General features: G+C 34.8%; 3 protein-coding genes across 5 annotated transcripts; 1 reads left to right on the top strand and 2 right to left on the bottom strand.

The window, feature by feature from the left end:
• Positions 1–808: 808 nt before the first annotated feature.
• LOC141716614 (serine/threonine protein phosphatase 2A 55 kDa regulatory subunit B beta isoform-like) lies at positions 809–8,850 on the bottom strand. Of its 2 annotated transcripts, none has more exons than XM_074518798.1 (14): positions 8,604–8,850; positions 7,214–7,317; positions 7,015–7,113; positions 6,790–6,909; positions 5,948–6,076; positions 5,214–5,305; positions 4,832–4,950; positions 3,858–3,981; positions 3,655–3,778; positions 2,231–2,299; positions 2,056–2,147; positions 1,888–1,965; positions 1,583–1,653; positions 809–1,397 (listed from the first exon to the last, which is right to left on the bottom strand). In XM_074518798.1, the coding sequence occupies exons 1-14, from the start codon at positions 8,698–8,700 to the stop codon at positions 1,261–1,263; spliced, it is 1,455 nt and encodes a 484-aa protein (XP_074374899.1). In that variant the 5' UTR covers positions 8,701–8,850; the 3' UTR covers positions 809–1,260. The 2 variants fall into 2 exon arrangements, with proteins under 2 accessions (XP_074374899.1, XP_074374900.1); XM_074518799.1 differs by having other exon boundaries at positions 5,951–6,076; positions 8,604–8,849.
• Positions 8,851–10,820: 1,970 nt separating this feature from the next.
• Positions 10,821–18,500, bottom strand: LOC141717563 (serine/threonine protein phosphatase 2A 55 kDa regulatory subunit B beta isoform-like). 2 transcript variants are annotated; one of them, XM_074519691.1, is made up of 14 exons: positions 18,002–18,500; positions 16,693–16,796; positions 16,484–16,582; positions 16,187–16,306; positions 15,243–15,440; positions 14,863–14,954; positions 14,507–14,625; positions 13,871–13,994; positions 13,671–13,794; positions 12,299–12,367; positions 12,118–12,209; positions 11,951–12,028; positions 11,651–11,721; positions 10,821–11,490 (listed from the first exon to the last, which is right to left on the bottom strand). In XM_074519691.1, exons 1-14 carry the CDS (start codon positions 18,096–18,098, stop codon positions 11,354–11,356), a joined length of 1,524 nt encoding a protein of 507 aa, XP_074375792.1. In that variant the 5' UTR covers positions 18,099–18,500; the 3' UTR covers positions 10,821–11,353. The 2 variants fall into 2 exon arrangements, with proteins under 2 accessions (XP_074375792.1, XP_074375791.1); XM_074519690.1 differs by having other exon boundaries at positions 15,240–15,440; positions 18,002–18,499.
• A 1,890-nt stretch (positions 18,501–20,390) lies between these two features.
• Positions 20,391–21,474, top strand: LOC141718220 (uncharacterized). The gene is made up of 3 exons (XM_074520601.1): positions 20,391–20,454; positions 20,572–20,810; positions 20,896–21,474. Exons 1-3 carry the CDS (start codon positions 20,391–20,393, stop codon positions 21,472–21,474), a joined length of 882 nt encoding a protein of 293 aa, XP_074376702.1.
• The last annotated feature ends 512 nt before the right edge of the window (positions 21,475–21,986 follow it).

Genomic DNA, 21,986 nt, shown 5'->3' with positions numbered 1-21,986 from the left:
GTCACTCGTTAAATTCCGAAAGAAAACGGAAAGTCAATAAAGTCAGCATTCCGAAAGAAAACGGGAAGTCAATAAAGTCAGCATTCTTGTTATATCCTCTCATCTCATGTCATTCACCAAACCAACAACCGCGTGGCTATGCTGGACTTCTCTGTCTCTTATGCTTCTTCCCCTTTTTCCTTCACATTTCCAAGATTCTATACTCTTCTATTGTCCCCCCATGGGGCCATAACAATCATCTCTTCACGGTCTACATGTCCAGATCTCGAGCAACTGTAGACCGGGAACGGATTATATAACATGTTCGATCAAACATACAACGTTCAGTAGACAAATTTAGTAAATACCTGGTTTATAGGTACTATTTACTAAACTTTTCTTTTAATCAGCGTTGTATGTTTGATTGAACAACTTGAAGATGGTGTTATAATCCATCCTGACGGATAATAACACCTATACTAATACTATAACACCTATACTAATACTATAACATCCTGACGTACATTTGTAGGGGATCAGAACGCCTATACTAATACTATCATTGAAATACCACCTTTACACAAGGCTCCTAAATGGATCCATAACATATTAAACTATAACATGTGACTGTCAACCAAAACTAAGAACAAAATAACTCCATATTAGAAACAGATTTCTGAAAGATATTAGCAGATTGTCATGTAATTTGGATTTGATGTCATTTATCTCGGTGATGGTCCATTAAAAAGTTTTATGTGCTAAAATGGTTGGGCATCCTATATGGGGGGAGTAACGGTTCCGAACAAATATACAAAAAATTAGCTTACCAAAAGTTACTATATAAAAGAACCTATAACAAAAAGAGTTTATAATCATCCTAATTATTTGTTACAAAGAAACTAAAGAAGCTGGTGGCCTGCAAATTAGCAGCAGCTCTTCCCGACAACGCTATTTGTAAAACTATAGGCGACTATGAGTATGAGTAACATTTTTCACTTTACGTTTCCTTTCTACTAGATTTTATCCAAACACAATATGAAAGAAACTACGTCTCTCCAACGATACAGAAGGTACAAAGATAACATGACAGAGAACAGACTGATAAAGAAATTAACATAAAGAGGATGGACTACAGTTACAAGTTCTTTAACCATAGCCAATCCTCTGAACATTCTACATAACAAGACAGCATAAACCAAACCTTCGGATGTCTGGAAAAGGTCTTCTTCATCAGCAGTGCAGATTTAATTCATGCAAAACATTTCTTTTGGGGTCCATATATTATGCATAATACATGTACAAGCTGTTCGCAACTGCACAAGCAATGAAATTTTCACTTGGATGCCATGCCAGGTAGAGTAACCTCGTCATGAAATCAGACGAATTTCCAATTGCATCTAAGCCTGGGCTTTCACCCCCTGTCATTTTACATATTAAGATACGTAAAAATGTGCAGAAGTAGCTTAGCAAAAAATAAGTACAGAAGTATAAATTTTGGAAACAAAATATAGTTTCTTTTATTAAAGAATAATAACTGCAAAAACAAATTTATTATTACTCAGGAGCAAGTATAGAAATGTAAAAGAAAAGAAAGTGCATTGACCTCTTTGGACAATACGGGATAGACCAGTTCCTTGGGATTCAGAAGGCCTTGAGGGCATTTGAACTTGCCTCCTGTGAAAGCATATTTAAGCATTATATGTATTTTTGAAAACCCCGCAATAGTTATAAGTATAGAAAAGCATGTCATATGACTAGTCAGAGACAGTAAAGGCTAGTGTAGTCAAAGAAAACTAGTATTGAGTAACAAGGGTGTAAGAGAAAATGTACAAATCTCTAATATAGATTACAATCGGTCTAAGTGAATCAGTTTCACTGCTACTTTGCAAATATTGATGGTTAGCATACCTCATCGGATTTCTGCTACCTTCCACTGTGGTTGCTTCTGTACTACCCTCAGATGTCCCAAACACACGAAATAAGTTGCTGCGAACATATATATAGATATTAAGTGCAAGTTAAAAAAACTGCAATAAGAGTAACTTTAGTATGCAGATACTTATACAGACAGCAGACCTGTAAGAACCAGTGGCAACCCGCTGACCATCACCACTAAAGCAACACTCAAATTTATCAAAGATGCAATCATTTTCATACAAATCAGAGAGCTGCAGGTTATAATTGAGGAATTTCATCAATTCAAGTGTGAATCGAAAATAAGATGGTTAGTGTTCTGGAGAAATGAACTCACCTCTGGCCTTAAATACTCGTGAACCTTAAAAGTTGAGACTGGTCCAGATTCCATATTTATATCCCATAACTACAAAACAAAATATCTGGTTACAATGTGAACCCAGAAGAGGCCACACCATGTCAAAAATAAAAATCAAAAGAATAATAAAATTGGAGCAATTAATTATAAGTAAAAAACAGTGGCGTTAGACAGGTAGATAGCAAGGTGAGAGTTGCATATATATATATGGAGTTTTCGGTTATGTTGCTTCTTAATCAACTATTATAGCTCTGTAACCAGAATACCAGATATAACATATATATGCCCTAAAAAAAGATATAACATATATATTGTTGAGACAAAATATTGTATACAGTGAATATAGTTTTACCCTATTGACATCTAATACATTCACGATTCAACCAAAAACACTGATGTAAAACATACTTAACAGATTAATTTAACAGCTCTTCTTCTTTTTTTTTTTAGAAAAAAACAGCCCGGAGTCGTAATATATGTCAGTTTCATATTGTGCCAACGAAGCAACACTAGTAAGAAGAAATTTTTATTAATATGAAAGAGTATTCAAGTTTCTTTTCCAAAAACCCTGATCATATTTTGAATCGGAAAGCAAAGATCCCGCGTGTATCCAAAGGCTCAGGTCTGTGCCATTGATCCATATATAATAGGTATAGTGAAGTTAGTAAACATAACCAAATCTGATCGCTGCTGAACATGCTTCCAAACTTTTATTAAAATAATAGAGAAACCTAATAATAATAAAAAACCTAATATGGAATACATGAAAACATTGAGAATGCTAAGACGGTAAGTAGGGTTTGGATCTTTGATACAGAAAGTTCCATAGATCAGAGAGAAGACTCATATATGGGTAGCAAATACGGCTCAGCAATTGAAACTTTTTACTATCATTTCTCATCAGCATGAATAATTAGGGAGAAAAAGGGGTTTATCGGCCAGCACTTTATTTGGAGATCATTGTGGTTCAGAGATGGTTTAATATGGGTTGTCACATTTGGTAGAAGTGGAGCTAAATTAAGGTGCAAGGTGGTTGGTAATTAATTTTATATGCTAAGCCTGACAGGGTCACCACTGCCTAAAAAGTTTAAAAACTAAACACGGTTTGGATAATGGCATTGGTGCTGCGTTCACTTTGGTTACCAGGCAGGCAGATATTAGCTAAATTTTTGTTTTTCCTTTGTTTCTCAGTATGTATAGATAAACTGAATATATTTTTGTGATGATGTTTAACATTAGTTATTTCAGAGCCTGTTGCATATTTTTATAGGTCTGCTTGTTCCCTGGTTTTTGGAATTAGATTTATGCAGATACGCAAACTGGTAATGAACAAAGTGCCACAGTAACTTAGCATCTACAACAAAATTAACCAATCAAGCAATTAAGCATTCAATTTATCAAACCTTCAAAGTCATGTAGTCACGACTCAATATATATCTTCCATCTTTTCCAAATTTAATATCAGAAATAGAGGTGATTAAATCGGTATAATACGATCTAGAACCAGGTGCCTCTGGTTCCTCAAACCTGTGCAAGTCAACTATAATGAGAGAATGCAAATAAGCTGGTTACTTGAAACGAAAGGAAAGACAAAGCAAACACTTACTGTTTAAAATGATTGTCGCACAAAGCAGATTGTCGCAAATCAACAAGACGAATTGATCCTTTTGAAGTACTATAAGCTAAATTGTTACAATGGGTCGGATGAAATTCGGCCGAGGTAATCACCTCTGTACTCAAAAATGGAAAAGGACACATTTCAATTGCTTTCGAAACCAAAAAAAACACATAAAACTATAAAAGGATATACCGCAAAAGTCTATATCAGGTCATGAGGGAATAAATCACCAACTGAAAACTTCTTTGGTCCCAAATCCCAATAGATATCCAATTTAATACATGTTCGGTTAGCTCATAAGTCCTTCAATCAAACCATTATAATACCTATATGCCGTTTACTAACATTAATATATATACACACACACACAGATATATATATACGGACGGGAGCTGTTCCCCAGCCATCGTTGGATGGGATACAGCTGCTGCAATGTTTCATTGCGGTAGTACTCATTGCGGTTGCGGATGGTGTATCCCAACCAAGGGATACAGCTGCCGCAATGTTTCATTGCGGTAGTACTCACCTGCCGCAATGAAACATTGCGGAAGCCTGCAATAAAACATTGCGGATGGTGTATCCCAACCAAGTTAGTTGGGGAGAATTTGCCATATATATATATATACAAATTTTGGCCACTTGCAAAACTTTACATTATCGCTACATCATTTAAACATATGAATCCATTCCTTTTTGGTCACTTGCATAACTTTACTTTAACGCTATATTATTCAAACATAGATTAACTTCCGTGGGATATTGTATTTTGATTTAATTCACTTATGGAGATTTACTTCTAACAAAAAAACATATCGCAAAGAACATGACCGGATCCTTAACTAACTAGAAGAGTGAGGTCACAGGTGAATAATATAAAAGTAAACATGCTAGCATTGATAGATCATGTACTACTAGTCTACTACAGTCCTACTACACAATTAAAGATTCACAAAGAAATGTACCAGTAAGATCCTCAATATATGTAGGCTTCAGGTCAATAATATTAAAACATTGGCTATTTATTTCCATGTTCCACAGGTGTATTCTCAAGTCATCAGCTGAAATAAAGGTTGCGCCATCACTGGGAAGGAAAAAAAACGAATAAAACCACGAAGTGTGTACAATTAAAGGACAAACTGAATCAGAGCTGCAAGATAATATGTTTTCCAAGTTAAAAAAATAAATTAATAATATTAGACACAACAATTTTTAAACAAATTAGACACCTAATTACACTTAATGCAAGGGAAAGAAATTTAGAAGTCTCAACGAAACAACGTCAAGGATCATTACAACATTTTCCAAATTAGAAAGAGAATGGAGCAAGTATAAGACTAAACTAACCTGTTATATGATATTGAATTTACACGATAGTGGTGCGCATTAGAGTATACTCGTTTACATGTTGACACAAGACGACTCTTGCTGTTGTGTACCTGCATATAGCACAAATTAGTTGGATAAAGTTCAATTAAGAATTTAGAGATCATCAGGAAATTTATAATACATATAATAAGTATTTAACTATGGGAAAGATAACGTCCACTAGATGCACTGCAATATCACCTCAACTTAATAAAACACTGAAACATGCAAGAAAAAAATGTTGTAGCGGAACTCAAGTTTTTAATTCCAATAACATATGCATATCACATCAGTCTTCAAAGAAAACATAATATGGATGGGAAAGAAGCTGATAACCTGCCAATATTTAGCTCAAATTCAGTTCAAGAATAAAACTTGGTGTGCTGTGAAAGGCACATGAAAAATTCTTTTTACTTCACTATCTCTTCTTCAATAAAAAATTGATGGTAGGGCACTAGCACTTAGGAGTGCAGGAACCCAAGTTTGCAAAAAGCACAGTCAATTTTACAGTGTGCTAGCAAGATCTGACAAAAGTACAATCAAGAAATCTATCATTGCTTCTTCTAAGCCAGTATATTCATGCTCTTATTTTTTTAAGCAATTACATAAAAGGGTGGGTACAGTTCTTTAACACAAGAGTGCATGGTTTATATGTGATCAATTAAAATACATAATACATAAAAAATGAAATTAGAGCTTAAGTTAGGTACAACTACCGCAGGAAAAAGTAGGGATGCCGCTCCCCCAGAAGAAATACTTGACCGGGAATAACTGCCATACTCGGAACTTTTGGAAGTATCTGGCTTCATCTCTGAAATTTTCTTGACCTTTTTCTCATGAACCTATCAAACAGAAATGCCACACAGAAAATACATGGTATGAGATAATTTTACATATGTTGTTATATAGACAGTAAAGGAAATATAAAGATCTACAGTATCAAAAAAAGTTCGGTGAGAAGTAGCACTAGTACCAATAAAGAAATTTAACATAATATCATATAACATCAAGAGGAAGAAAAATTTATTTGTGATTAGATGTTGCACTGATTAGCATATATCACAGTGATGAAATGACCTTGAGTCCAAAGGAAATTGAATAGATTAGGTCTTTGGGGGAAGGGTGTTAATAATAAAAGAATTTTTCTATCTAGATCAGTAAATTTACAGCCAAATATAAAAAACCAACGGATATATCCCTACCAGATCTCATATTGTTCTCCACTTAGCAAGTCAGTGGTAGAAAAATCTAGTATAAATGTACCATAATATCCTAAGTATATGATGGAAACCTAAAGGAAATACACAATGTTTAAAGTTAAAAATAACTCAAAACATGTCAAGCTCAAGATCAAAGAGGGGCAGCAGCTTCTTGTCTCTTTTGTTTCCAAAAATTTTATACAAAAAAGAGCTTACACAAACAGAATCAAGTCTCTATATTTCTACAGGTCCAAAGCCCTTCCTAATTATGGCATTCCAACAGGTATCGGAACTGTATTATAGATCGGAGAAAATATGTAAAAGTAAATCCTATGATGCATGGAAGAAACAACTACCTTCCAGAGTTTGATTGTCTTGTCATTCGTTGACAGCAGAAGTAGGGCTCCATTTACTGATTGACACCATCTTATTTTGTTGATTTTCTCTTCAATTTCCAAGCTCCTAAGACAATCAAACTGAGTGCAAAATATGCAAGTGCAGAATGAGTATAACAATCTATATCATCAATAAACTCGCCAGAAGACTGGACACAAGTAAGCTGACAAATCACAAAGTTTTACCTCTTGTGCATGACTCTGAAACTCAGCCTTGTAAAAAAATTGTGGATGCCTATCATTTGAATAATCAGTCCTCTCTGCATTCCTTCGACTTCCACCATTCTACACAATTTGTATAAACATTTATAAAAAAAATAAAAAGATGTAAAAGATCATGCAAGACCTTTAAGTTTAATAGGTAATTTTTAAAAAAACATCTAACCTCTTTTATGTCGGTCCTTAGAAATAAGACCACTCTACCGCCAGAGTCACCAGTAGCCAGATGCTGACCAAATTTATCAAACTCCACAGCCGATATGAAATCAGCTGCAAAGTAGCAGACAGATCATTATAAAAAGAAAGTATTTTCCAAGTGGAAACTACAATATATATCTTCGCAGAGCACCAAGAAAAATTTAAATACATCTTGCTTACGTATGTTATGAGCACATTAAACTACATTATATATTTAACATGTCACCACGATTGAGACCCTTCACTCGTGGCCATACAGTTAGTAATGATAGCAATGCAACAGCAAAGCAGGAGCGCTGCAGCGCAGATTTTTATTGCAGATTGTTGACAATTTAACTATTTGTTGCTTGACAAATAAAAAAAGATTCTTGGCGTAACAAACCTTGACATGATAGGCGGGTCGCCATAAATAACGTCATGTCTGAAATTAAAAACAACCTATCCCGGGGAAAAGGTCAGAATCCTTCATAACTCCCGGATCAATTAAAATTACATTTACATGTATTTGTCACGGAAATTCCGACATAAAGCAAACCAAAACGAAAAAACAACTGTTATTTGCAAGCAGCCTGCAACAAATTTGTTTTGCACGAATACAACAAAAAGTGTTTTTCCGAAAAATACTGATCAGAAATCTTACTTCAACACACACACACACAATCACATACACAACCCTCACAGTTTCATTGTACAACATTATAGACTTTTAAGACAATCAACTAAATCATCTACAATATCCAGCAACTTAATTTCACGTAATTTGATACTAACAATACAGTAAATCAAGTACTAAAATATCGTTAAGATGAAGTGGCATGGGAAAAGGTCAAAATCCTTCATAACTCCCGGATCATTTAAAATATCATCTCACTTTTCTTTTTTCTCCATTTAGAATCATTACATTACATTTACATGCATGTGTTACAAAAATTCCGACATAAATCAAACCAAACCAGAAAACACGCAAGCATCGTACTGAAAAATTTGTTTTGCACAAATACAACAAAGTACTTTCCGAAAAATACTGATCATTGATCTGACTTCAACACACACACACACACACACACAAAATTCATAGTTTAATATCACAACATTATAGAATACTAAAACAATCAACCAAATCATCACAAAACACAAACAGCAACAAGCATTACGACATTCAGCAACTTAATTTCACGTGATCGAGCAACAATACAGTAATCAAGTGATAAACAAACAGTTAAAAAACACTTAAACGCAACAAAACAGCACTGAAATCAACAAATTCGATGAATTAAACTAATTCAAAACCCTAATTAACTGAATAAAATAACAAGTAATGATCGAGATATAATTAAGCTTAGTAGAAATGAGAGTACCTTCCTGATTACCGTCGCCAGCATATGTTTCATCGAACACCTGTGCGAATTTCCATTCCAGCGGAGCTTCCTTTACATTTCCTGCACCTCCTTCCATTTGAGAGAGAGAGAGAGGAGAGAGAGAGAGAGAGAGAGAGAGAGGAGAGAGGGAGAGAGAGGGAGGGAGAGAGAGGGAGAGAGAGGGAGGGAGAGAGAGAGAGAGAGAGATGAGATAGTAGAATTGAGGATAGGAACGAGAGAGATATATAGAAATAAGTAGCAGCAAAATGCATGGGGAGGCAATGAAGAAAGGCATTACAAATTACAAGTGTAGCAGAAAAAACAAGTACCAGCACACTATAGATACCGTCAGCATCATCATTTCTGTTTTAGACTTCTCTTCTTCGTGCGTGCGTTTTTATCCCCCCTTCTTTTCTTGGGGGTTTTATATTTGAATCTGCTCGGCAATGCTCGTAATAATATCTTTTTCATTTTTTTATCTAGAGAAATGTCCCTGAGCACGTTGGTAGCCAGAGACGGAGGCAGGGCGGCCGCCACCCCAAACTCCGGTATAATCATTAAATTAGTATTAAAATTTGTCAATTTTTTTTAAATATTTATATATTTAGTAATAAACGAAATTATTTTTAATTTTCGTCCCCTCAAAAATATATAAGTTTTTGAATTTAGTACTAATATTAATGATATTTACAATAATTATGAATTTAGATACAGAAATTCAAGTATATATTGTACATTGAAATTGTTAAAAATATTATTTATTAATTTAATTAATATATAATAAATTAAAAAATATATTAATTATTCCGGAAAAAATTTCGCCACCCCGAACCCCGATTTCTGACTCCGTCCCTGTTGGTAGTTGTATTTTTTATGATACGAGCTATAAGTTTTTTAATAAATTATGTTTTTACAACAATACATCTCGTACATTCAAATTAAAAAAAAAATGTACTCACCTAACGTACTTACGACTTACGAGCATCAATCCTTTTCGTATTTTGTAAAAAAATTAAAAAGATTATTTATAAGAGCAAGTCTAATAACCACCCTATCTATTCTCCTCAGTTAAATTTTAATGAAATGTAAACAAAAATCAGCTCTAACTTACTCTTAAACCCTCCCTAAACTTTCAAAAATGCTTACTCTTTCCTCATTATTGAGAAGCATATTTTGCCAACTCAGTGAATTCTATATTATATATAAAGCATTTGAATACATTACTGCTTTAAAATATGTAGTTATGCGGGTGATATTATGAATAAAAAATAGACCAGAAAGAAATAGAAAAGCCTCGAGGAAAGTTATTGGAATATGTCTAAATATTATTAATTAGGAGCCCATAAACAATAATTTTTTTATAATGAGTCTTGTAAGCAACTCTTGGAGTTGCTCTAAGTATCTTTTTCCTGAAAATGTTACAATGCGTGAAAGAATTAGCATGGTTTCTTATAAAAAAAAACTGTTTTTGTATATTAATCCTTGTTATTAATGATCTACATGTTGAACGTCAATTAATTTTTTTTACAATTTAGACGAACGACTGATTTGTTCATTCTGACAAACAAAAAGATCAAGTAGATAAAAAAATTCTTAGAAAGGAAGTGTAATGAACTAAAAATGACATTTCTATACTACATATATATGACCAACATAACATTATGCTAACACAGGAATTACTATTGACATACTGTAACATTTAGAGGCGGAGGGTAAAATTCTTCTGGGATTTCTTAGTCTGAAGTTCGATATAGAACATACAATTTGAATTTTCAATGTGTAGTAGTAGTAATGGTTCTGAACCATGGAGCTCCCGGTGCAACGTCAAGAGATCGTCTTTCACAAGATCTCCGACACATACATTGGGCGAGTAGTTCACCCCTTCAAGATTAGTAGTGTTTTTCGCAACGTTGTGCACATGCAGAGTTGATACTTCTACCAAGTGCATGAACGTGCTTAATCTAATATGCTAAATGTTAAAGCATACGAGGAAGGGTGACACCCGTTATTGGGAAAAAATTAATTACAAGAAACGGGTAGGTTTGACGTATGACTCCCCGTCATTGGGAAAAAAATAATTACAAGAAACGGCTTGGTTTGACGTAATTTGGTCTGCGACGTATGCCTGTCCAGCAGATCGGGTTTCATTCATCAACCATGTACTAACCAAAAAACGTAAAACATCCAGTACAAAATCACCCCCTCGTAAAATATTCAGATCAAATAAACAGCCAAAATCATTTAAAGTAGCTTGTACGAAAAAATTAATTTAAACAAAATATCTGAAACAAAAAGAGATTATAAGCATCCTAAAAAAGAAACTTAAGAAGCTAGAGGCCTGCAAATTAGCAGCAGCTCTTCCCAACAACACTGGTGTAAAACTACATTTGCCCTAAACCTAAAGGCAGCTATGAGTAACATTCTTCAGTTTACGTTTCCTTTCTACTTGATTTTAACCCAATACAATGGGAAATCACTACATCTTTCCTTCAATATAAAAGGTAAAATAATAATAAAACATTGATCAGAAAACAGAAGGGTAAAGAAATAAACAGTAAGAGGGTAGACCAGAGTTACAACTTCCTTTCAGATTTTTACGATAGCCCAACCTTCTGAACCTTCGACCATATGGAGGGATTTTCTATGTATATGAGACTGCATAACCAGACCTCCAGATATTCAAAGAAATCTTCTCCATCGGCAGTTCAGAATATACAAGTATGCAACCCAAGTTTGTCAGGACCCATATTTTATGCATAATACATATACAAGCTGTTTGCAGCAGCACAAGCAATAGAATTTTCACTAGGATGCCATGCCAGGTGGAGCAGTTTCGTTGTGAAATCAAATGAATTTCCATTTGCATCTAAGCCTGGGCTTTCGGCCCCTGTCATATTATATATAAAGATGAGTTAAATGTGCAAAACTGTAGGTATAACTTTTGGAAGCAGACAGTAGTTCTTTTTCTCAAGGAAATTATCTGGAGCAACAACTGTATTTTATTTTAGGAGCATAATAGAGGAATGTAAAAGAAAAAAAACATCAACCTCGTCTGACAACACGGGATATACTGCTGCCTAGGGATCTAGAAGGCCTTGAGGGCGTCTGAACTTGTCGCCTGTTAAAGCATATCAGAAATTTCAGCATTATTATCTTCACTACACAACAATAAAGTATAGGAAAGCATATCTTGTAAGACTGGACTGAAACAGTCTTGGTCAGTGTAGTTCAATTAACAGTTCAATTTTGTAGAGAGAACATCTCCAGAATCTATAAGATAGAAAACAAACTTCAAAGCGATCCGTTTTACTGCTAGTTTGCAAGGATTATTCTGGTGTCATTGATACCTCGTTGGATTCTTGCTAGCTTCCAGTGTGGTTGCTTCTGTACTACCCTCAGCAGTCCCAAACACGCGAAATAAATTGCTGAGAACACATAGATTGACATTAAATGCAAGGTAAAAAAATGTGATGACAGTAGTTTACGTACACAGATAATCATACAGGCGACAAACCTGTAAGAACCAGTTGCAACCCGCTGACCATCACCACTTAAGCAACACTCAAATTTATCAAAGATGGAATCATTTTCATACAAATCACAGAGCTGCAGATGATAATTGAATCATTTAATCAATTAAAGCATAAACATTTACAAGAAAGAAGATGGTTATATTTGCGGGAAGACGAATTCACCTTTGGTCTTAAATACTCGTGAACCTGGAAAGTTGAGACTGGTCCGGAATCCATATTTATATCCCATAACTATAAAACAAAAGTATCTGGTTACAATGTAAACATGCAAGGCCAAACCATGTCAAATATAATAGACCTAGTAAATATTAGAAACAAACAGTATACTTAAAGACAGGTAGATAGGAAAGCTAATTTTATACGCGCGCGCGCGCACACACACGAAGATATCACTTAATGTTGCATTCTAATCAATTATTCATAGCCTTGTAACCAGATATAATTTGGCCATAGCCAAATGCAAAGAACCCGCCCAAATCTCCTACTATGATGACTTATATGCATGTAGGCTCAATTGGTCATCAGGCTATATAGAGTAACAACTCATCATACATGTGAAGCAAATATATATATAGAGGTGATTAAAGAGAAAGAAGGGGGATATATAGCTTGGGGAAAGGTGTGGAGACGATCAATATGTAATTGTTAGCAAAGGCACGAGTAAAGAACCTCTTTCTCCTCAAGAAGAGTGAGATTTTTTAGTTCGCTGAATTGAATTTTCATGCTTCATAAAATCAACTAATTTTGTTGAAATATATAGAAGTTTGATATATAATTCATGGCCCAAAATTAGTAAACATAACCTAATCAGATCACTAGTGAACACGCTTTCAAACTCCAAGTTAACATGTTTTTCGAGATCATTTGATTTAAAATAACGGAGAACCTAAAATAAAATATATGAAAACATCAAAGAGACACTACAGCAATGAGCTAGACGCAAAGATGGCTGAGGGGAAAGTCAACTTTGGGACTTCAATACAGAGTGTTACATTTATCAAAGAAAAATCACATACGATAGCAACTATGACTCGGCAGTCAAATTTCTTCATATTAATTTTCCTCCGCATGATTACATAAAGAGGAAAAAGCTTTATTGGCCAGCATGGCATCTAGAGATTACTGTGGCAAGAGATGGGTTGATACGGATTGTCACAGTTGATAGAGGTGAAAATAAGAGAAAGTGCTAGGTGGCTGGTAATAGTTTTATATGCTTAGAGCCTGACTAGATCACCAGTTCACCACTACACAGCAGGAAAAGTTCAAAAACTAGGTTAAGGGTTCAGATGATGATATTAATGCTTAATTCATTTAACTGACTTTTTTTTCTTTTGTTTCAGTATGTATATATCAACACATAAAGTTAATTTAGTCAAGAAGTAAGACATTAGTCATTTCTGAGCCTATTTCCCAAGTAGAGAGATGCAGATGCACAAAACCACAGGACATGAAAAAAGTGCTGCAGTAAGTCAGTAACACGGCATTTAGAATAAAATTAACCAATCATGTAACATGGCATCACAAGTCATCAAACCTTCAAAGTCATATAATCACGACTTAATATGTATCTTCCACCCTTCTCAAATTTGATATCAGAAATAGAGGCGATTATCTCCGTGAAAAACGATCTTGAACCAGCCGCCACCGGTTCCTCAAACCTGTAATAGTCAATTATAATGAGAAAGCAAATAGGCTGAAATTTGAACTGAAGGGAAAGCATAATCAAATACTTACAGTTTAGAATGATGGTCGCACAAAGCAGATTGTCGCAAATCAATAAGACGAATTGATCCTTTTGAACTACTATAAGCTAATGTGTTACAGTGGGTAGGATGAAATTCTGCTGATGTTATCACCTCTGTACTCACAAATATACAGAAACCAAATTCAAATTGCATTCTAAACTATACAACATCTAAAACCTATAAAAAGTAGCATAAATTTAAATCAGGACAGGAGGGGTCCATATTTACTAATGAACCGGACAAAAGACTTCACTAGTCCCAAAAGATTTCTAGTATTATGTTACTAAAGATCATGTTTGCAGCACATAAGCCATTTAATCAAACCACTGTAAATACATATATACACTTCAATTTCTGCGAAAATATCCTCATTTACTGTTATTATATATATATGTATAATGTATAATGTATGTATATATACATATTCATTTTTTTTAACCTGCATGAATCTACTAATAATTACATTGTTCAACCAATAACTAAGATACTGCGCAAAGGGCTTGACAGTTTCCTTAACAAGCTGAAATAAAGTCACGAGTGAATAATATAAAAGTACACATGCTAGCATTGATAGCTCATGTACTACTAGTCTACTACATAAATTCAGATTCCCAATAAAATTTACCAGTAAGATCCTCCATATTTGTAGGCTTCACATCCACAATATTAAAACTTTGATTACTAATTTCCAAGTTCCAAAGGTTTATTCGCAAGTCATCAGCCGAAATAAATGTTTCGCCGTCACTGAGAAAAAAAACAAAAGAGGGATTTCAGTAATACACAAAATGGGTACTACTAGGTGACAGATTGAATCAGAGCTGCAATAATAATAGACACGAATGATTCTAATAACTTAGACACATAATTACACACTTAATGCAAGCGAGCGAAATTAAAAAGCTTCAACAAAACAATGTCAAGGATTATTACGATAATTTCCAAATGAGAAATATATCAAAGTGCGGATAAGTATAAACTAACCTATTACTTGAAATGGAATTGATGTGATAGTCATGAGCATGGGCGTAGACTCGTCTACATCTTGCTAGAAGACTACTTTCGTTGCTGTTAACCTGCATATTACACAAATGAGTTGAATAAAATCTAATTAAGCACTTAGAGATCATGAGGAAATTTATAATACTAATAACTATGGGAGTGATAATGTCCACTAGGTGCAATGCAATCGCACCGTAATTCATCAGAGGCACTGAAACATGTGAGACAAAATTGTTGAATATTTAAACTGATATTTTTTAATTTTTTTGGTCAAGTCGAACTGATAAGTTTATAAATCCAAAAACACACACATATGACATCAGTCTTAAATATAAATTAAAGCTCGGGTTAGGTACAACTACCACAGGTAAACGAAGGGATGGGATTCCTCCAGGTGGATAAGAAAAACCATTGTTTGACAACGAAAATGATGTATCAGTAGATCCTCCATTGGAAAGACGACCTGAAGAAACACTTGACTGCGAAAAACTTCCATTCTCGGAACTTTTGGAAGAATCTAGGTTCATCTCTGATATTTTCTTAACCTTCTTCTCTTGAACCTGTTAAACGGAAATGTCAAAAATAGAACAAAATCTTTAATATATATCGTTGAAAACAGTACAGAAAATATTAAAAATCCAGTCTATCAAAGTTCTACGTGTGTGTAGCAGCACAATAAATTAGCACCAACACCAACAAGACATCTACAGAAAATATCATATAACATCAGGAGGAAGCAAGCATATATATGATCAAATGTTGCAATGATTTGGATATACTACATTGATGAGAAGATCTTGAATTGGAAAAACAATTAAAGATATGAAGTCCTTTAGGGTGCAGGGTCTCATGAAGAGATAAATGCAATTTAGACTAGTATACTTACTACCAAATTGATAAAACTAATATATTAACATCACTATCAGATCTCATATTTTTCTTTAATTGGCAAGTCATCGTCAGAAGAATCTTGTATAACTGTGCCTTAATATTTAAGTATATATTAAAATACTGAACGAATTACATTAAGATTAAAGTTGAAGCTTGTCTTGTTCAAGATCAAGTAAAGTTTTACTTTTTGTGTATACTGTTTCCAAAAACAAATATAAAAAGGCTAATCAACTGCTCTGTAATTTATACACATACAAAATTAGATCTCCATTCCTTGTACTCTACCGGTCCAAATCCCTTCCTAATTATCACGTTCCAACAAGTTATGATAGCTTAAGAACAACATTTTAAAATCCGCCTGCATTCTGAATTGGAGCAAATGTGTACAAATAAATTTAGTGCTTCAGACACCTACCTTCCAGAATTTGACTGTCTTGTCATTAGTCGACAAAAGAAAGAGGGCCCCGTTAGCTGATTGGCACCATCTTATTTTGTTGATTTTCTCCTCAATTTCCAGGCTCTTAAGATAATCAAACTGAGTGCAAAATATGCAAGTTCAGAATGAGTACAACAATCTATATCATTAGGGAAATTGTCAGAAAGCTTGATCAGAGCAAGCTCGCAATCAGAAACAAAAATTTGTAGCATGACATTTCTTTGGGTTCTCAGTAATTTGTTTGGACTTTCAGCACATAGGTTAATAACTATTTACCTCAGGTTCATGACTCTGAAACTCCGTCTTATAGCGAAATTCTGGATGTCTATTGTTTGAATAATCAGCCATTTCTGTATCCCTTCGACTTCCGTCTTGCTGCACTCCAATTTTGAATTTATTTACATATTTCAGAAAATCTAAAAAGATGTAGCAAGGGGATTCAAAATCTTCAGATTCATAAGTCAATTTCTAAACAAAATTCTGACCTCTTTTGTGTCGGTCCTTTCAAATAAGACCACTCTACCACCACGGTCACCAGTAGCCAGATGGTTACCAGATTTATCAAACTCGATAGCCGATATAATATCAACTGCAAATTAGCAGAAAGAGATCATCATACTTCAACAACAACGCATGTTTCACTTCATGTGCAATATTAGATCAAGATTAAGAATTATCAGCAGAACTTAAAACATCTAAAAAGGTAAAAATGAAAAATTATGGGCGAAGTGAATACATCACTAAATATAAATGGGGAGAAACAAAAGGGTAACAGAATATAAACACACACACATCACAATTCTCAGAGCAAATTTGAATCCTTACAATCCCGCATCTAGTCCCATATATTATCACTTCAGCTTATAATCATAAGAATTAGAATTATGTACGTATATAGAATTCTATATAAGAACTTTTGCATGTAAATAACTAAAATTAATTTCTTTAAAGCACATGATCAGCGTAAATTATTTCAAAATTTCATTTCCTTTGTTGTCAAGAGCACATTACGGTTTTAGATGTCAGTGTGGTTAAGACCCTTTATTTATGAGCACATTTACGGTTTCAAAATGTCAATCTTAATAGTCAACAAAGTAGGTGCGTTGTACCTTAGATAGTAAGATTTTTATTCCGGGGCATTGACAAATTAATTGCTTATTGTTTGACCTTGAAAAAAGAGGAAAGAAAACTTCGCTAAGATCCCTTGTCATAATTGGTGTGTCGTCACAACTCACCTTGCCATCTATCTCTAAGACTCTAACGTTGAAAACTATACATTGTAGAAAAAAAGTCAAAATCTCTAATGACTCACGGATCATTCTCATTTCACCTTTCTGTTTTCTGCAAGGCATGTACATGCTCACGAGTGTAACCACTTAAAGAAAACTGAACTAAAAAGAAACTATTCCTTTCCAGCAAGCTTTGAAAAAAAAAACGACAACAGAAAATTCTTGCCGAAACAATTCGAATTAAAAGCCAGCTGACTTTAACACACATTAAACACTCCACAGTTGCTTGTAACCACAATCTATACAAGTAAAATCATTATAATGTTCCATAAGCTTATCATAACATATAAACCGTAAAAAGCACCACCATGTTCAGCAACTTACTAATTTCATAAAATCGAAAGTAACGAAACTCTAAATCAAGCAGTGAATAAACATTTAAAATCACTTATAAGCAACATAACAACACTAAATTAAACAAATTAGATCAATTAAAGTGATTTAAAACCCTAATTAACTAAAAAACAATTCAAATAGAGATCGAAAAGTAATTAGCGCTAATTACCTTCCTGAACTTCTTCGCCGGCAGTTCTCTCACCAAACACCTGCGAGAATTTCCAGTCCAGCGCAGCTGCCGTGACATCTCCATCACCGCCGTTCATTTTCACTTATATTATATAAGAGAGAGAGAGAGAGAGGGAGAGAGGGAGAGAGAGAGATGGAGAGAGTATTAATTGAGGGGGAGAGAGGGAGAGAGAGAGAGAGAGAGAGAGAGAGAGAGAGAGAGAGAGAGATTATGTGTATAAGATCGCAGCAGAAAAATGCACGAGAGAGATTGGATTAAAGGAGGGAGAGAGAGTGTGTGTATGTATTACAAGTATAACAGCGCAGCTATTGAATTTTTTGTATAAACACATACATCATCTTCATCAAATCATCATCAGGGATTATAATTGTGATTTCTTATTCTTCGTTGTTCTCTCTCCTCATCTCTTTTATTTTTTTCTTATTTTTTGGATTTTATTTGTTTTATGTGCGTGCGAGGTGATAGTGGGGGCGAGAAATTTGAGGTTTTTGAGTGAATATTATGTTAAAAATAAATAAATCAATGAAGCCCATTATACATCTACGGGTCCTCTTCCCCGAAAATGGGTTAATGAGCTAATTGGTCACCGGCTTGTTAACAAACTTTCATTTGGGTTACTAATCAAAAAAACTTTCAATCGCCCAATTATATTATCATTTGCTTTCAATTGTAACACTTTTTTTAAAAAATATTTCATCGCTGTTAAAAGTACGTTGACTTTAACGGAAAGACGTTAAATCTTGCCACATCACTGCCACGCAGCCAACTAGCTCAGCACCACGTGTAAAAGGCAACCAACCCACCCGATCTGTAAATCCTAACCCGCCCCGACCCAAAAAAATAAACTCAACCCTAAAACCTAAAACTAAATAAAAATAACAATTACTTGCGTTGGAGCTTCGGAGGAGGAGAAAACGGAATTTGGGATTGGATCGGAGACTTTACGGGGATTGAAGATACAAGAATTATGTAAGTAACAATTATCACTTGTTAATTTCTTGATTTGTTTTTATATGTATACTGTATGTAAGTAATTGAATGAAGAACCCTAAATGCTATTTTGTGAATTTGTTTATTTGTGTTATTTAAGTGAATCAAATATATGATTTTGCTGTACAGGTCATACGATTTAGTTGTGTACTATGGGGGTCATTTTATGACTTGCTTTAAGTACCAATATGCTGGTCCTCGATTCAAAAAATTTATCTCAATTGATGTTGCAAATCTGAGTGTGAGAGATATTAGGGATATGGTCAGTGAGGTAGTGAATGATGATGATCGGTTATACTTTGCAAAAGATGGTGTCACCCCTACCATGGTTTCAAATTATTGCTAACTAATAATGATGTTTTGGAGCTAGTAAATGCAAGTAAAATGACTGGTGTTTGTAAGTTTCATGTGTTTCATTCCTATTCTAAGGTCGATCCACCAATTATTGAAGCTGAAAATAATTTGTTTGTTGAAGAAGTGGATGAAAGTGATAATGTGAATGTGGATGAGGAAGTCTCGGGTTATAATGGTAAGTTTGAAAGGCCTAAAAAATGCACTGCTAGAAAGAAAGTTGTTGTAGATAAAGGTAAAAGGAGAGTTGTTGTTGAGGAAGATGAGTGTAGTGATGGTAGTCGGTATGAGAGTGGGGAGGACAGTTCAGATGAGAATTTAGATGTGTTTGATAGTTTGAAAGAGATTTATAGTGATGAGGAGTTTGCTGATATGAGAAAAATAAGGGATGATATTAGGAAAGAACAAGAACAAATTGAAAAAGAGCAGAGTCAATTTATTAAAGATAGTTTAGTGGGGTACAAGGAAACAGGTGAGGGGGCATTCAATGAAAAAAGGACACCTCCATGTGCAGTGGCTCAATTTATGGTAGTGAAGAAGAAAGCGGGGAGGATGAGGAGTATGCCTATGTTGAACCAAGTTGTAAGAGTAAAAAAAAGAGGGTAAATGGGGCTTTTAATCCTTTCACTGCTGGAAAGGACATAAAGTGGAGATGTGGAGTAACATTTGGGAGTAAACAGGAATTAAAAAATGCAGTAAGGGAATTCTCTGTAGCAACTGGTAGACCATTGAGATATCATGTGAATGACCTACACAAGATACAAGTTAGGTGTGCTGATGGATGCCCTTTCAAAATGTGGCTATCTAAACTTAAAGACTTTGATGGCTGGCAAATAAAGACCCTCTACAATGAACACAACTGCATCTATCACTTCTCAAACAAGCTAGTCACTGTTAAATACCTATTCATTTGTATGGTGATAGGATAAGGAGAAATCCAAACTGGAAATTAGTAAAAATGAAATAGGAGTTCAGAAGAGTATTGAAGGTAGAAGTATGTGATGCAAAGTGTTGTAGAGTGAGAAATATGGCTTTAAGTGGAGTGGTTGAGGAGATGAAAAAACATTATGCAGATCTGAGACGATTTGGAGGTGAGATATTGAAGAGTAATAAGGACAACACAGTGAAGATATGCAGAACAAGGGTGAATGAAAATGATCCTCCTCACTTTTAGAGAATGTATGTGTGCTATGTTGAGCTAAAAAAAGCATGGAAGGAAGGGTGTAGGCCTGTCCTTGGACTAGATGGGTGTTTCTTGAAAACAGTATGTGGTGGACAGCTTTTGTTAGCTGTAGGAAGGGATGAAAACAACTCCATATTTTCAGTTGCCATGGTAGTTGTGGAGTCAGAGTCATATGATAGTTGGAAATGGTTCTTGATGATGTTGGGAGATGACCTTGATTTTCAATATGGCTATGCTCACACCTTCATTTCTGACCAGCAAAAGGTACTATACCTAACACATAAGTGATGTTTTTATATTATGTATTTGTAAATGCAGTTTGTATTTAACATATTTTATGTACTGCCAGGGGTTGTTGAAAGCAGTTAAGGAGCTTTTCCCACATGCTGAGCATAGAAACTGCACAAGGCATATTTACAGCAATCTCCAGGGGAAGCATGCAAGTGAGGCTGTCAGGAATGCATTATTTGAAGCAAGCACTGCAACACAACCACAAGCTTTTAAAAGTGCCATGAAGGATCTTGCAAAGGCATTAAAGAAGGCTTTTGATAAGATGAACGAGCTTGAGCCAAAGGTATGGAGCAAGGCTTACTTTGAGACTCACTGTAAAATAGACAGCACTGAAAATAACATCCCTGAATGCTTCAATTCTTGGATCCTCAGATCAAGGTATATGCCTATCATTAATATGCTTACTGAAATTCATGACATGATAATGAAAAAATTACATGAAAAAAGAGATGCAATGAAGCCAGTAGATTGTATTGTATTGCCTAGGATTAAGAGAATTTTAGATGATTGTGTTAAGGAAAGTACAGAATGTAGTGTTCTTTGGGATGGGAATACAAACTTTCAAGTAAAATGGAGGGGTATTGGATTTTGTGTGAACTGGATGAACAAACTTGGAGCTATAGGGTTTGGGAGTTAACAGGGATACCTTGTGCTCATGCCATATGTGCTACCCAAAGAATGAGATATAATCCTTATGATTATGTCTCTCGTTACTTTAAAAAGGATACATATATGAAAACATACTGACACTGTCTTGAATTCATAAGAGGTAAGCCCTTTTGGGAAGAAACAGGTGGGGATGATGTGTTGCCACCTCCAATTGTCAATCAATTGAGAGGGAGACCTAAAAAATGAGAAGAAGAAAGGGCTGGGAGGAAAGAATACAAGGGCACCTAGGGGTAAGTTGATCAAACTCACTAGACAAGGCAGGGTGATGCATTGTTCAAATTGCAATAAAGTTGGGCACAACAGAACAAGATGCCCTGAACCACCAAAAACTGGACCTACGACAACAAAAAGAGGGAGAAAAAGGAAGCCTACTGAACAAGATCAAGAAGTTGAACAAGAAATGGAGAGGAATGTCAGGGAGGTGCAGACATGAGAAGTGGAGATGATGGAAGAGGCTCTGATGCTGGAAACTCCAGCAGC

Source organism: Apium graveolens, chromosome 4, assembly GCF_009905375.1.
Source record: "Apium graveolens cultivar Ventura chromosome 4, ASM990537v1, whole genome shotgun sequence".
NCBI lineage: Eukaryota > Viridiplantae > Streptophyta > Magnoliopsida > Apiales > Apiaceae > Apium > Apium graveolens.
This window is presented reverse-complemented; position numbering and strand designations above follow the sequence as displayed.